Raw genomic sequence first — 13,851 nt, forward strand, 5'->3', positions numbered from 1 at the left:
CTCTACCATTGAGTTATATCCCCATAATTTTTAAAATTTTATTTGTTATAATTAGTTGTAAATGATAGTAGAATGCATTTATACATTTTGATAGATCATATATAAATAAGAGTGTAATCTCTCATTTTTCTTATTATACATACTGCAGGATCACATAGGTAGTCAAAATATCTTGTATTTTTTCTCAATGCTTTTAATCTTGAAAGTACTTCTACTCAAAATGTCACAATAATTAGCTTCTTTTTGTTAAATTCTCTTCACTTTTGTTTTTTTTTTTTTGTATTTTATCCTTCATTTCCTCTGAAATTTAGTAGTGTACATGTGAGATGAGAATACTCTAAATGAACTTTTTTATATTCCCAAGTAACTACTTGTTCTAATGCCTTTGTTGAATATTCAATTCAAATAATGACTGAATGTATGTTTATCTGTCACACATAAACATTCTCATATCAAATGTAGCAAGGAGTTCTCATTCCCAACTTTGCTATGTGACTATACTGAAATCTCACTCTATTGCTAGATATATCGGAATGTAACTATTTTAACACACAGTTCCTTTACAATATACTATACTAAAATAATTCCATTTTTTATTCTACATTCATGTATTATATAGATTTGAGTAACCAAAGAAAATATTCACCCTTAATTGTAGTAAGTAATATACCTAAAGTGGTATAATCAGAAATGGACCAAACTGTTCAAGTATAAGTAGTAAGAATTATCAATTTTCTAGTCTAGTGTGGTACAAGTGGAGAGGATATCTAGGAACATAACCTTGGTACAAATGGTACAAATGCTTTCCAGTGAACTTTAACAAAAGTCTTACTTGAATATAAGGTCATCCACATCTGTGAGAGTAGCACCTATGCTTTTCAACAGCAGGTTAACAGAATGGATTGCAATCATTTCCTGTTTTTCTTTGTCTGATTCTTCGCCTCCAGAACCCAAAGACAGACTCAAATGCAACTGAAAGAAAAATCATGTTCAATAAATTTAAGATAAAAACAAAAATTTTAAATACTTAGGTACCAGATTATCTGATGAAACCAAATATCTTTCAATTAATTTGACCTAATGAATCTATTTCTGTGAACATTATACAGAACACACTTTTATTTGATTCTCTCTCTTTTTTTTTTTATAAAATTCAGTCTAACTCAAGAAGAGAGGTCTATTTGAAGTATGTAAATGTCATTTTCATATAGAGGAGAACTTTCATAAAAATGGCATGATTATCTTAAGAAGAAAAACATGTCACAAGTAGTCTGCCATCAGAAGAATGGATACTTACTTATTTTCAATTAAGGTAAATCATTTATGGCAATAATTAAGATAACAATTATTATAACTATGCTACAACAATGAACAATAACATGACAAATATGGTAATAGCAAGTTATCAAACAAATTTTTTAAAAAGTAATAAGGTTTTCAGCTTCCACAGACCATCCCACTAATTACTTAAATGTGGGATTTTCCCATTCCCATCTGGCGTACATTTTATGCTATATCAACACTGGTATATAACGCAAGAAGACACAGACAAAAGGTAATTCAACATGCGCAAGTAAAGATGATTATTCTACTTTATCGTTCTGCATTTTTTAAGGTATTTTACCTAGCTGATGTAGAGCTCAAGTAGAAAGGGCTTAGGCTGAAGTTAGGAAAAGCTGGTTGTTTTTTTTTTTCTTTAATGTGGACTACCCATGTGCAAAGTCAGGAAGTTTTGAGGTACAGGAAAGTAAGCTCAGGTGGACAGAGCTCCTACCTTTCCCTAAGAGAAAATCACCATGTACTAAAAAAAAAAAAAAACTGTGGCTCATTATTCAACTTCATGGGATAATTCCCAGTGTGCCTAAGAACATGAGTAAGTAAATCTTCCTTAATACTCCCCAACATTATGAACTCCACAGTCATTTTATACCTCCATGGCAATTTTATAACAGACGTGCAGTAAATTTTTGTTGAAGGTATTGTTTAATCCCATAAATAACTGATTTTCATTTATTTATGAGAAATAAATTGTGTATAATCTATCATATAAAACAATATAAATCTTTACACTTGATACTGTTGCTACATCTGATACCACTAAACTATCAAGTTAAAATAATAATCCTATTTTATAAATCCATTCATTTAGCTAAACAGATTGATAATGAAACTGAAAATAAACTGCTATGAACAGTTTTTGAGAATGTAAAGGATCATTGATATTTTAAAGAGTTCCTTAATGTAAATCTGGCCCATTGCACAAGTGTAGAGCATTATGGTTGATAGCATTTGTAAATTTGCTAGCTGTAACCTTCCCATGTAAAAACTAAAAAGAACAACAAAAATGGAAAAGCAAATGGGTTCATAAAGCACAAAACCAGGCAAGTGAAAGGTATCCAATTTTCCACTCCCTTAGTTACAATCAAATTCTGGAAGAGGGAAGAACACCCCATGAACAGCGTTTTCACATTCTGGTCAGGGAACTCATTAGAGCTTTCTGTTTAGGCAGTGCTAGTAGTTACAAAGTACAACCAAAACATTAAACTTTGGTGAGCACTGCTATGCTTAATTAAGAAGTGCCTTTGTCAGCTTTTTCCTTGAATAAAGGGGTTATTAATTCAAGACTTGAGAACATGCTCTGGTGATTTCTCTGTGGGAATTACTATTATACATATGTTACAGTGAATTGTCTTAATTATTAAGATTAATCAAACAAAGTTCCTGGCAAATAATCTGATGCAACAAATTAAAAGTCACATTTGAACACCGATCCTTTAAGAGTTCTAAAACAATTTCATTAAATTTTCAAAGTAATTATTATAACAAACCTTAACAGGAGAAATATGGAAATGTTCAAAGAAACTGAGAATTGACATATCAGTCATTGAAGTCTCCATTAATTCTGTGTTTAAAGCATCAATATCTTGTTGTATTAATTTGGTCTGAAAAAAATTAAATCAAGAAATTTCAATTTTTTTCCCTCTTATAATCTGCTCAGAAAATAGCTGATTCTATATTTTTTCCCAAGGAATAAAAATGGTTACCCGTTTTCTTTCTGCTTCAGGATCAATTGTTGGGGTGAACAGTGCAATAATAGCTCCAAGAAATCCTTGATCAACTTTTAAGGCCATTTCTTGAATAAGGACCATAAAATACCTATGCAAAAAAATTTAAGATAGAAAAGGGTTTCAGTCAATTCTGGTGATTTTCAGTGTTAATACAATGATTTTAGCAGTAACATTAAGATCTTATTTCTTTGTCTCTTAAAAAACATGTTAATAAGATTAAAGTCTACTTAGATTGATACTTTCAGTACAATGAAAGCTTCATTGAGGTAATACAGAGCCAATAACACTGTACTAAGAGCACGTGGAAGTCCCAAGCACTCACATGTTATCATGTCACAGTAGACATAATTACAATTAGAGGATGAGGCACGAATCACCTAATTTTTAGAGTTCATAGCAACTGCTTGAAAGAACAACTCACAAATATATATACATTATTTCACTATTTTATTTTCTAATTTTAGTTACAAAGGAGAGGTAGTAGAAGGAATTCTACATTTTAAAATATGTATATACTATTATTAAAATAAATTTAAGCAAAAAAATTACTTGACCAAAAGTACATTAATAGGTTCAGTTGGAAAATAATTTTTATACAGAAGTCATTTTCAAAAAGAGTAATATTTACTGTCAAAACAGATTATTTTAAATTACTTCAGATAGACAGCAGGAATCTTTCTTACTTGAATTGTAGAACTTTGCTGTACTCATTAAATCGTGTGATGATACTCACATCGATGAAAGGTTTAGGCTCTAAAAGAAAAAAAAAATGAAGGTGAAATTATTAAGCTTAATACCAGGTCAAACTAAGGGCTAAAGTCTGTGAATAAGGAATGCCTGTATTCCTTTTGTTTTTTACCTGAATCCAAAGCAATAGATTTTGGAGGGGCCACAGGATGAAATACAACAGGGAACATTGTACCTGGTAACTGATTATCAACCTGAAAGAAAAGAAAATGAACTCAGCAAAATTTTTAAAAAAATTTAGACATAAACTTTCAGTTTCACAGGTATTATGAAAAACATTATTTTCATCTTAATTATCAGCACATACATAGGGTCCCAATAGAAATTTTATTTTAACTCTTTATGTAAAACTTTTTATACACCTCAGCATGGATAAGCCATTATATAAAACAATAGCAAAATAATTGTATTAACAATTATACAAGTATACTGTTAATGCAAATATCTCTACCTATGGATCATGTAGGATTTTAACTCTCTATGGTTTAAAAAAATATATGAACAGACTGAATATGAAAACAAATAGGTAGAAATAAGAAAAAGAATAAAAATATCCTAATACTTAATAATTAAAAGGAAAGACAGAAGGAAAGCTGTGAGAGAGCAAGCAAGCAAGCCTCTAAATACAACTTCAAATAAAGCCCTGCTCTTTGCCAAGAAGAATGATAAATGAAAATCTTATTTGGGATCCCTTGAAAAATTCCAAGGAAAATTTAAAAATCACATTCTCTCAGCTTAAGAAAATATTCTTGGCAGGTTAAATGATAAACTCAGTTTCAATGGTTTCAAGGTCTTTGAACTTGAACTGTAGGTGAGATGCTGAATCCACAGGATAAGGGGAAAATGGGGAAAAAAAACATTAAAAACAAAAAGAAAAGATATAATTTATGGGTTGTATTCTTTTATATATTTTTTAAATTTTTTTATGCTGGGGAACTCATACATACTAATCATGTACTTTTCACTGAGCTACATTCCTAGCCACATACACACACAAAAAAAAGAAAAAAAACTATTTTAATGTAAACTATAACACTGTAAAAAAGAAATTTCATTTCCAAGACTCCCAAAGTGATCAGAACATCTATTTAATTAAGGATGACAATTTTACCTGAAGCCAGTACAACCTGGCCCTTAAACTTCTCTGGTGAGGAGACTGCTTAAATTCAACTTGAATTCCTGATAAAAAGTCTCGTTTAATAGGGCACCGAATAGGGAGACGCATTTCCATTGGAACTTTATCAAAATTAACCTGGGGGGGAAAAGGCACGATTTTTTCAGGGATGAGCTGGTAATAACAGAGTAGCTATCACATTTTAAATATGTTTTTCCCAATGAGGCAGAAAGAAAAGGATATTTTTATCTCACCAAAAGAGATACCTATGTTAAGGTGATCTATTAAGATCTCTGAAGTAGAAGCCATTACTTTTCTAGCAAAATTACAAGGAAAAGAAGAATTCTTTAAGTTTTCAATTATAGAAATTGTACTTAAAAATTATTTATATAACAAAGTTAACACTAAGGAAAATTCCAACTAATTCTAAACACCCTTTGTTATACAACAAATAGTTAATGGCTTATTTATCCTTGAAATCCATGGTACAGTTTTTCATTTAAGCTCATCCAATACCGACTGGGGTGAATGGAGAACATAACAAACTCAGATACTAAAGACAAAGAAAAGCCAATGTATATGACTAAACCAGACTGAGCTAGAAACTGCAGTCAAGCTTCTGGAATCTTCTTGGAGTAAAGACGACACTCTATTCCAGCTCTGTAAGGGCTCCTGGAGAGCATACCTTTATTTGTGAATGAATTTAATTGAGAAGGATTTATAGTTTTTCATCCATGAAATGCATAAAGCAGTCTTTATTTAACAATATATAGGTATCATTTGAAATATAAGAGAAGAAATAGTAAGCAATCACAAATTCCCCATAGTATTACTGAAAATAAGTTCCATAAAAATGATTTGTAAATAGAACAAATTACAAAAACAAAAAAAGGCTTAGTCCACTTAATAGTATGAATTGATACATATTTACTTCAAAATACACTAATAATCCTACTAATAAATGAGAGTTTATTTACTAATATGTAAGTTAACTTCTACACACAGTGGGCCTTAAAATTTTATTTACTCCCATTACTGCCAACAACAAAATAAACCAATAAAACTATAGAACTATAAACAACAACTATATAAGGCTCAAATCAAGAATATTTTGGCATACCTCAAAATTACTATCTAGCTTAATCCAGCCACGGTTTCTTGATAGTAGATATTTCTGATATGATTGTTCCAGTAAGATTATCTGCTTTTGACTAAAAGGCTTCCATTTCTGTTTTGGTTTCATTTCCCAAACAACACCAGAACTAAAATAATTGAGACAAAAAAAATTAAATTAGAAATACATATTTAAGGTTTTAGAACTGCTATTCAACTCCAGATTAATATGACTATTAGTTAACCATGGAAATTATATTCATACAAGAGATTTTTTAATTACCAAACTATACCTGCACTGTAAAGGTACATAAGGAATAGAGTCAAAAGAAAATATTTTTAAATCACACACTGATTTTAATCAATTCAGGTACTCGCAAACTTTTTCTGCAAAAGGTCACAGTGTTTTTAGGTTTTGTGAGCTGACCCAAAAATCAATATTATTATGTAGGTACTTAAATTATTCATATTTTCACATAATGGGTGCCCATTAGTACTATGAACACATACATGTGCAGTATAGCAATGTGTATGTCACTCACTCTAATCAGTAGTGTACTGTGTAGCAGTACAAAAGCTGCATTGCTATGTTCCAGTAAAATTTTACTTATGGGCAACAAACTCTTAAGTTCATATAATTTTCATGTATTACAAAATATTTTTCTTTTGGTTAAAAAAAATCTTTAAATTCATGAAAGTATTCCCATCCCTGGTCTCTCCCATAATTTGCTGTTCAGCTGCTCCCTCTTTCCTGAGGAGCCTCAGGGCACATGGGGGTTAGGCTGAGACCCTACCACCAAAGGCTGAGTGAGGTCCCCCTGACTGAGAACTTCACCCCTTGATTAAAGCAACTTCTGCTTCAAAAAAATAGAAAGAAAGCTATACAAAAACACACAGTGGGCTAGATTTGGCTTATTGGCTATACTTTGCTGACATTTGCATTAGAGAATACTGTTTGCAGAATGGCAAAAAATGAATTGGTAATATTTTAATTTACATTGTTGATATTAGTTGATAGAGTATAACAATGTCTTCACTATATAATGTGTTTAGGGGATGCCATCAGTGAAGGTACTAAATAAAGTACCTACTCTAAATGATATAAATCCAACAACTATGCCTGATAAAAACTTTGAGAAAACTAGGAATGGAGAAGGACTTCCTCAACTTGATAAAGAACATCTACAAAAAACTCTTAGCTATCATACTTCACAGTAAGAAAATAAGATACTTTTCCACTAAGATCCGGAATAAGGCAAGGACAACCTTTCTCATCCTCCTATTCAACAATACCAGAAATCCTAGATAGTGCAGCCAGAAAATAAAATAAAATAAAGGTACAAATATTTGCAAGGGAGAAATAATGCTACCTTCATTCATAGATGATATCACTGTTTACACAGAAAATCCCAAAGAACTAACAAAAACATTCCTGTAACTAATAAGAAATTATAACAAGGTTGCAAGTAAAAGGTTACTATTATACAAGTCAAATGCCTTCTGATATGTTAGCAAAAAACATCCAGAATTTCAAATTAAAAACAATATGATTTATACTAGCATCAAAGAAGTGAAATACTTAGGTACAAACAAAATATGTATATGATCTATATGAGGAAAACTACAAAAGACTGGTGAACAAAATCAACCATCTAAGTAAACAGAGAAATAAAACCTGGATATGAAGACTCAATATAGTTAAGATGTCAGTTATTCCCAAATTAATCTACAGATTCAGTCCAAGCCCAATCAAATCCCAGCAAAGTATTTTGTGGATATCAACAAAATGATTCTAAAATTCATATGGAAAGGGAAAAAAGACTTAAAAAAGACAATACTGAAGGAGAGAACAAAAGTGAAAGAATGATATCCTACTCCAAGAAGTACTATGAAACTACAGAAATCAAGATGTGGTATTGATCAAAGAATAGACCAATAAATCAATGGAAAGGAATGAAAAGCCTAGAAATAGACCCACACAGATACAGTAAACTAATTTTTAAAAAGGAATAACGGTAACTGAATGGAGAAAGGACAGTCTTTTCAACAAATATCTTAACAACTGATCATCCATATGCAACAAAATGAATCTGGACCTAGAGTTTTATCTTTCAAAAAATAAAAACTCAGATTGGATTAAGAAATTAAATGTAAAACACAAAATTAGACTCCTACAAGACATAAGGTGAAAAATCTAGGTGACCTTGGGTATAGCAATGACATTTTAGGTATACCAAAAGCACAAACCATGAAAGAGAAGAATGATAAATGGACTCCATAAAATTAAAATTTTTTGTTCTTTGAAAGATACTGTTCACAAAATGATAAGAAGCCACAGACTAGGAGAAAATATTCGCAAAACAGATATCTGATCAAAGACTGGCATAACAACCAAATAATTCTTAAAACTCAACACAAAGAAAAGAAACAACTGATTTAAAAATGGACAAAAGGGTTGGGAAGATAGCTCAGTTGGTAGAGCGCTTGCCTCGCAAGCACAAGGCCCTGGTCCGATCCCCAGCACCGAAAACAAATAAATAAATAAATAAGGTTAAAAATGGACAAAAGATCCAGATAGCTGAGGAAAAACATATTTCATAGGTAAATAAGTCTATGAAAGGATGACAAACATCTTCATCAGGGAACTGCAATGTAAATGAGTAACTTACTTCCACCTGTTTATGCTGAAAATGTACATCATTCTTTGAAGCATTTTTCAATGTTTTTATAATTCATTTAAGAAAAAGCACTTAATAAAGAAAGAAGAAACTACTTTCTTTCCCACCAAGTGACAGTGAGTATTGTGAAGGTAAAGACAATATCTATCTATCTTTGGGAATTTTCAGCTAGCTGTTCAATTATTCAGTAAGTTTTACTACATGAATCTACAGCATAACAAATTCAGAACAGGTATGTTTACTCTTATCAAACGGAAAATCATGAACTTAATGCCTTTAAAAGATTCCTGATGTCTTATCTTTCTTCTTGTATACCTGGTGATTCCAATATATGAAACTTCCTGCTTATTTTCATTGTTCACCAGTGAGAGTCCAAGACTGTGGAGAGACAAGGTTATTTCATGATCAGCCTGTTCCATTTCTTCTGCCTGCAGTGCTTTGGAAACCAAGGCAACATCATCAGTGAAAAGCAAAACTCTCTGACGTCCATCTAGGAATGATACCCAGTGTATCTGGATGTTTGCGTCGTATGGAAACTGTCCACATTCATCCTGGGAAAAGAAAGACTTTTCATTAAGGCCACACAGATTTTTACTACTTAAGGTCAAATGAGAGTAACTGAGAAAGATTAGAAAACTTTAAAAAGCATGAACATAAGATGGAAAATTCTAACCAACAAACTTATAAAGCTATAATCTATGTTAAAATGTACCAATTTTTTTTTCAAACAATTACAGTGTTTAAGAGTATTTAGTTTTTTTATATCTTAGTTTTAGTTATCCAGTTAATGTTAAAAGGGCACTAAGCAGGAGCAAGAGAATCCTTTGGTGGCACCAATGTCAAAGTCTCCAAGCTGGAGAACAGTCTAGTTCAGAAGTTTATCAGAAAAGCAATCTCATGCAAAATAAACTAATCTATTTTATGTTTTAATAATTTATAACATAGCAAATATTTATGTAACTCACACTGCCAAACAATCAAACTATGGTGATCAGTTGTACTAAGTTTAAGAATAGCCTTCTTGGCTGAATGTTTCATACAGCACCTAAACCTATGAGGTTTGATTTGGTTAGTGTTTTAAGAGACTAAAAAAATATATTATTAATAAACTCCTCTTCATTTTATGCTAAACATAAAATGAACAACAGTTCCTTTCAACAGGCAATAAAAGTACCTATTAAGTGCCTTTTCACCTGGTGCTTTGTTGGAAAAAAAAAACATAAGATTTTATGAAAAGTATGTTTTGTTATTGCTATTGTTTAAAAATTATTATTACTTTAAAACTATGTTATGTGGTTAAATTAACCTGTCCAACTTTTTCACTATAATACTCAAATTTTCAAAGATGCCTATTAATAACATAAATTCTCTTTGCAAACTGAAATTTGTTATGTATTTTAGTTCAATCTCAATTATTATTCCAATGTTATTTCCATCTATTTCATCTGTTAAAAATTAAATGAGGTATCTCAATTCCAAAAAAAATTGTTTAATTAACTTCTAGAAGTTTAATTTTTATATTTTGATGTAACACTATTCTCTGCATGTGTATTTGTGGCAATCACTCATTTTCTGTCATATTATGGCAATCTGTTATGTTTTAGATTATTTTCATCAAAAATTAAAAGCAACAATTTACCATCTATTTTTTTACTTTTGTCTGCCTATTAAATCTTTACTATCTCTTCATGCTTAAAATTTTCTTGTTGGTTAGGTTAAGACAGATCTCTTATAATTAGCATATAGATAAAATATATATTTTTAAGAGGCACCATTTGACTATGTTGCCCAGGCTGGTCTTGAACTCTTGGCAAATGATCCCCCTGCTTCACAGCCTCCCATGTAGCTGGACCAAGGCACAGGGTACCACGACCAGCTTCAATGTTACATACTTCTTCTTTTTAACTTAATCTGAGTATCTTTGTGAATGGAAGAATTTAAACCATTTTCATTTACTGAAATAACTGCTGGGAAACATGAGAAAAGTCTAGGGACTGTGAAGTCAGACAGAGCTGATTTTGAATCCCAACTAGCAGGTCCAAGTTCTTATCATAAAAATTAATGATATTATATGAGAAGTATCAAAATATGATAGGCACTCAATAAAACACCTGTCACTTATTACATACTTTCTTACATTTCTTTATAAGAGCAAATCTTTCTTTAATTTTCTCCACTGTTTTGAAATTCCTCAACTCACTGATTTTAGTTCTACTAATTGATAGTTTTTTTTTTTTTTTTTAAAGACAATCTTTAATCCATAATTTCTCTAATCAAAATTTAGGATCCAGTGGTATATATATAATATGCATATATAATACATTGTTTCCCACTATTTTCATTTTAATTTGTTCTCATTTTTAAAAAAATTCCCCTTGCTTTCCTCTTACTTCAGTTTTCATACCTTTATAACTTGTTGAGGAAGCCAGGAATATATTTTGAAATTTTTCTTCTGGTAAACAAATTTTCAAAGGCCTAACTACCTTCTCAATCTGTATGATAATGATACGGTTTTCTTGTAGAGTTGGTTTTTTTTCCCATAAACTCTCTTGATTTTTTTCCTGTTTATTCATATTCAGTTGAGAAAAGATCTGCATATTCATTTTTTTTAACTTGGAAAGAGCTATTTAGACCCTCATCTATGTTTGTCAACAGTGTACAGATTTTTTTTGGACTCCCTTTTTAGGAACACTTAGACCAGGGCAGAACTCCCTTTTTACATCAACTTAGTTGACAAAGAAATGGTCCATTTCCTTGTTTCTAGATCAATTTTCAATACCTAGCAGACTATCTACTGATGTAGAACCATCTGCTTTTTCAACTGCCTGATTCTCTAACAAAAAAATAGAGAAGAAACATTAGAAATGGAAATCTGTTAATAAATGGACACTGTCCCTGGGCTTCTTCCTTGACCTGCCTTTGTACACAGACCTTCATAGCTCCCTCCATAATGTCTCTGACACCTTCTCTCTGTATCTGCTTGCTACTTCCTAAAAGTTATGGCTGCTAAGCAGTGTCAAATGCCAGGAGAGAGGAAACAATCCCAGATAGTATAGGGACTCCTGGTAGAGTTCCTGAGCATCTGAGTCAGAAAGAAAAGATGATCAGGCAACTGAAGTCTCTTTCTTCTACTTGTAAATTCCAGAATTTTTTATGAAAGTAAAGCACAAGCAAACCAGCAGAGTATCACCAAACTGTCATGATGAAAATCACTCTAAGAACCTCACGACATAAGAACTATCAACCTCATTTTTCAAATAATGAGTCTTTCTCTTTTATAGGCATCTCAGAGTAACTACAGGAAAATCCAGTCACTGTTGCCCAATTACCACTTCAAAGTAAACATCAAGAAAGCCTTTTCAACAACTGGCATTACTGGACAATGGAATATGATGCTATATGAATGCTTTCATCATGGGATATATCTATACAGACTCTGGATGATGTATCATGAACATAAGAGCAATTCCTATATCAAGTAGGAGACTGGTAGGTAAATTCTTAGGGTTCCTTCCAGAGTCTTAAATCCAAGAAATAACATATTTGATTAATTTAGCAATCTCAATATTATTTCAACAAATATTTCTAAATTTCTTATAATTTATATGCTATCAAACTCTACCTATTAAAAAAAAATAGGGCCTTATTTAGGAAAACATGCCTGAAAACCTCAGTTAACAGTAGTATGGATATGTTTAAACTCAAGTTCTTCACCAACCTTAAAATTTTTTCCTTTTAAGAAAGCTAAGAATGTGCTTCATAGGTCTTAACTTGGACAGGATGGAGCAGGACTAGTTTCTTAATTATAAATGAATTATTTTGACTCATTTACAATAAAATATTTGCAATCTAAAGTCCCAAAGTAACTTATTCTAAAAATATTTCCAATTCACTTTTAGTTCAGTAAGGACCAAGATGAACTGGTGAACTAGCTTGTCTACTTCCCTCACCATCAGGAAAACCATACAGCACTTGCCCCCATCAAGTGATACCTTTAACAGATCATGTTCCCCAAGATTTGCTGCATATCTCCAGGAAAGTTTTCTTGTACCAGTAGGATCTGCCCAGGCAAAAAGCCGAGCTTGTCTTGGCAACAATTCTACTTCCTCCTGTGATCCACTAAAACACAATCAACAGAGGGAAAATTAGAGTATCTTGGCCTTCAGAAAACCAGAACTGCAGTTTATTGAGAAGGAGACTGACATACAAGTACTATGAAACTGCATGGGTTAATAAAACACAACTCTACCTAAATATAAGTACCTGAAAATTTGAAGTTTGGGGAAATGGAATACCATAGTATAATTTTCTTTCTAAAGCTTCAGTGAACTCTGAATTCATCCAGGAAGAAACATACCATTAGAATCCCTTAAGGTAAATAAACTGGTACATTAGTGTTCACCTACAGAAATGGCTGTGAATAATAAATATCTTTAGTAGAAGAAGAACTTACCTCAAGTGCTGACATTTAAACTTTTGTTAATCAAATGCATACTTAAGATATATTATGGATCTTAGCATTAAAAAGAAAAATCCATGTGAACCAGCAGCATTTCCAAGGGATTTGCTGGAAATGCAGTTTTGAAGCCAATCCAAAAGTTTAGGAAGTATTGGTTCATATAATACAAAAATATTACAGAGAAGTGAAATAAAAAGTAATCCAATCAGGTTTTTTTTTTTTTTGGGGGGGGTGGTGGGTACCGGGGATTGAACTCAGGGGCACCCAATCACTGAGTCACATCCCCGGTCCAATTTTGTATTTTATTTAGAGACAGGGTCTCATTGAGTTGCTTAGCGCTGCCTCTCTGTTGCTGAGGCTGGCTGTGCTCCTCATGATCCTCCTATCTCAGCCTCCAGAGCTGCTGATACTACAGGCATGCACCACCTCGCCCAGCTCCACCAGATTTTGATCCTATCTGTACTTGTAAATCTCTTCCTGAATTTGCACTATGAGAAACAAGAACAGGGAAATCTTCAAGGAATTTATATATTACATATACATATATATACATATGCACATATATTTTTATGCACCAATGCATTTTATAAAATTATTATTATGTAATTTAAAGGCTTAAATCTATTTGTTATAGCATTAAATAATGACATCCAAATGACAGAATGAAATAAT

The 13,851-nt window shown here is 31.8% G+C and overlaps 1 protein-coding gene across 1 annotated transcript in view; it reads right to left on the reverse strand.

Annotated features, from left to right (window-relative positions):
- Positions 1 to 13,851, reverse strand: part of VPS13C (vacuolar protein sorting 13 homolog C) — a 166,325-nt gene that overhangs the window by 24,653 nt on the left and 127,821 nt on the right. The window contains 9 exon segments of the mRNA XM_079125610.1: positions 833 to 972; positions 2,829 to 2,942; positions 3,045 to 3,156; positions 3,752 to 3,821; positions 3,928 to 4,009; positions 4,927 to 5,067; positions 6,050 to 6,191; positions 9,036 to 9,271; positions 12,713 to 12,839. Of these exon segments, the coding sequence (XP_078981736.1) occupies positions 833 to 972; positions 2,829 to 2,942; positions 3,045 to 3,156; positions 3,752 to 3,821; positions 3,928 to 4,009; positions 4,927 to 5,067; positions 6,050 to 6,191; positions 9,036 to 9,271; positions 12,713 to 12,839 (1,164 nt within the window).

This window comes from Sciurus vulgaris (assembly GCF_902686455.1).
Source record: "Sciurus vulgaris genome assembly, chromosome: 2".
Lineage (NCBI taxonomy): Eukaryota > Metazoa > Chordata > Mammalia > Rodentia > Sciuridae > Sciurus > Sciurus vulgaris.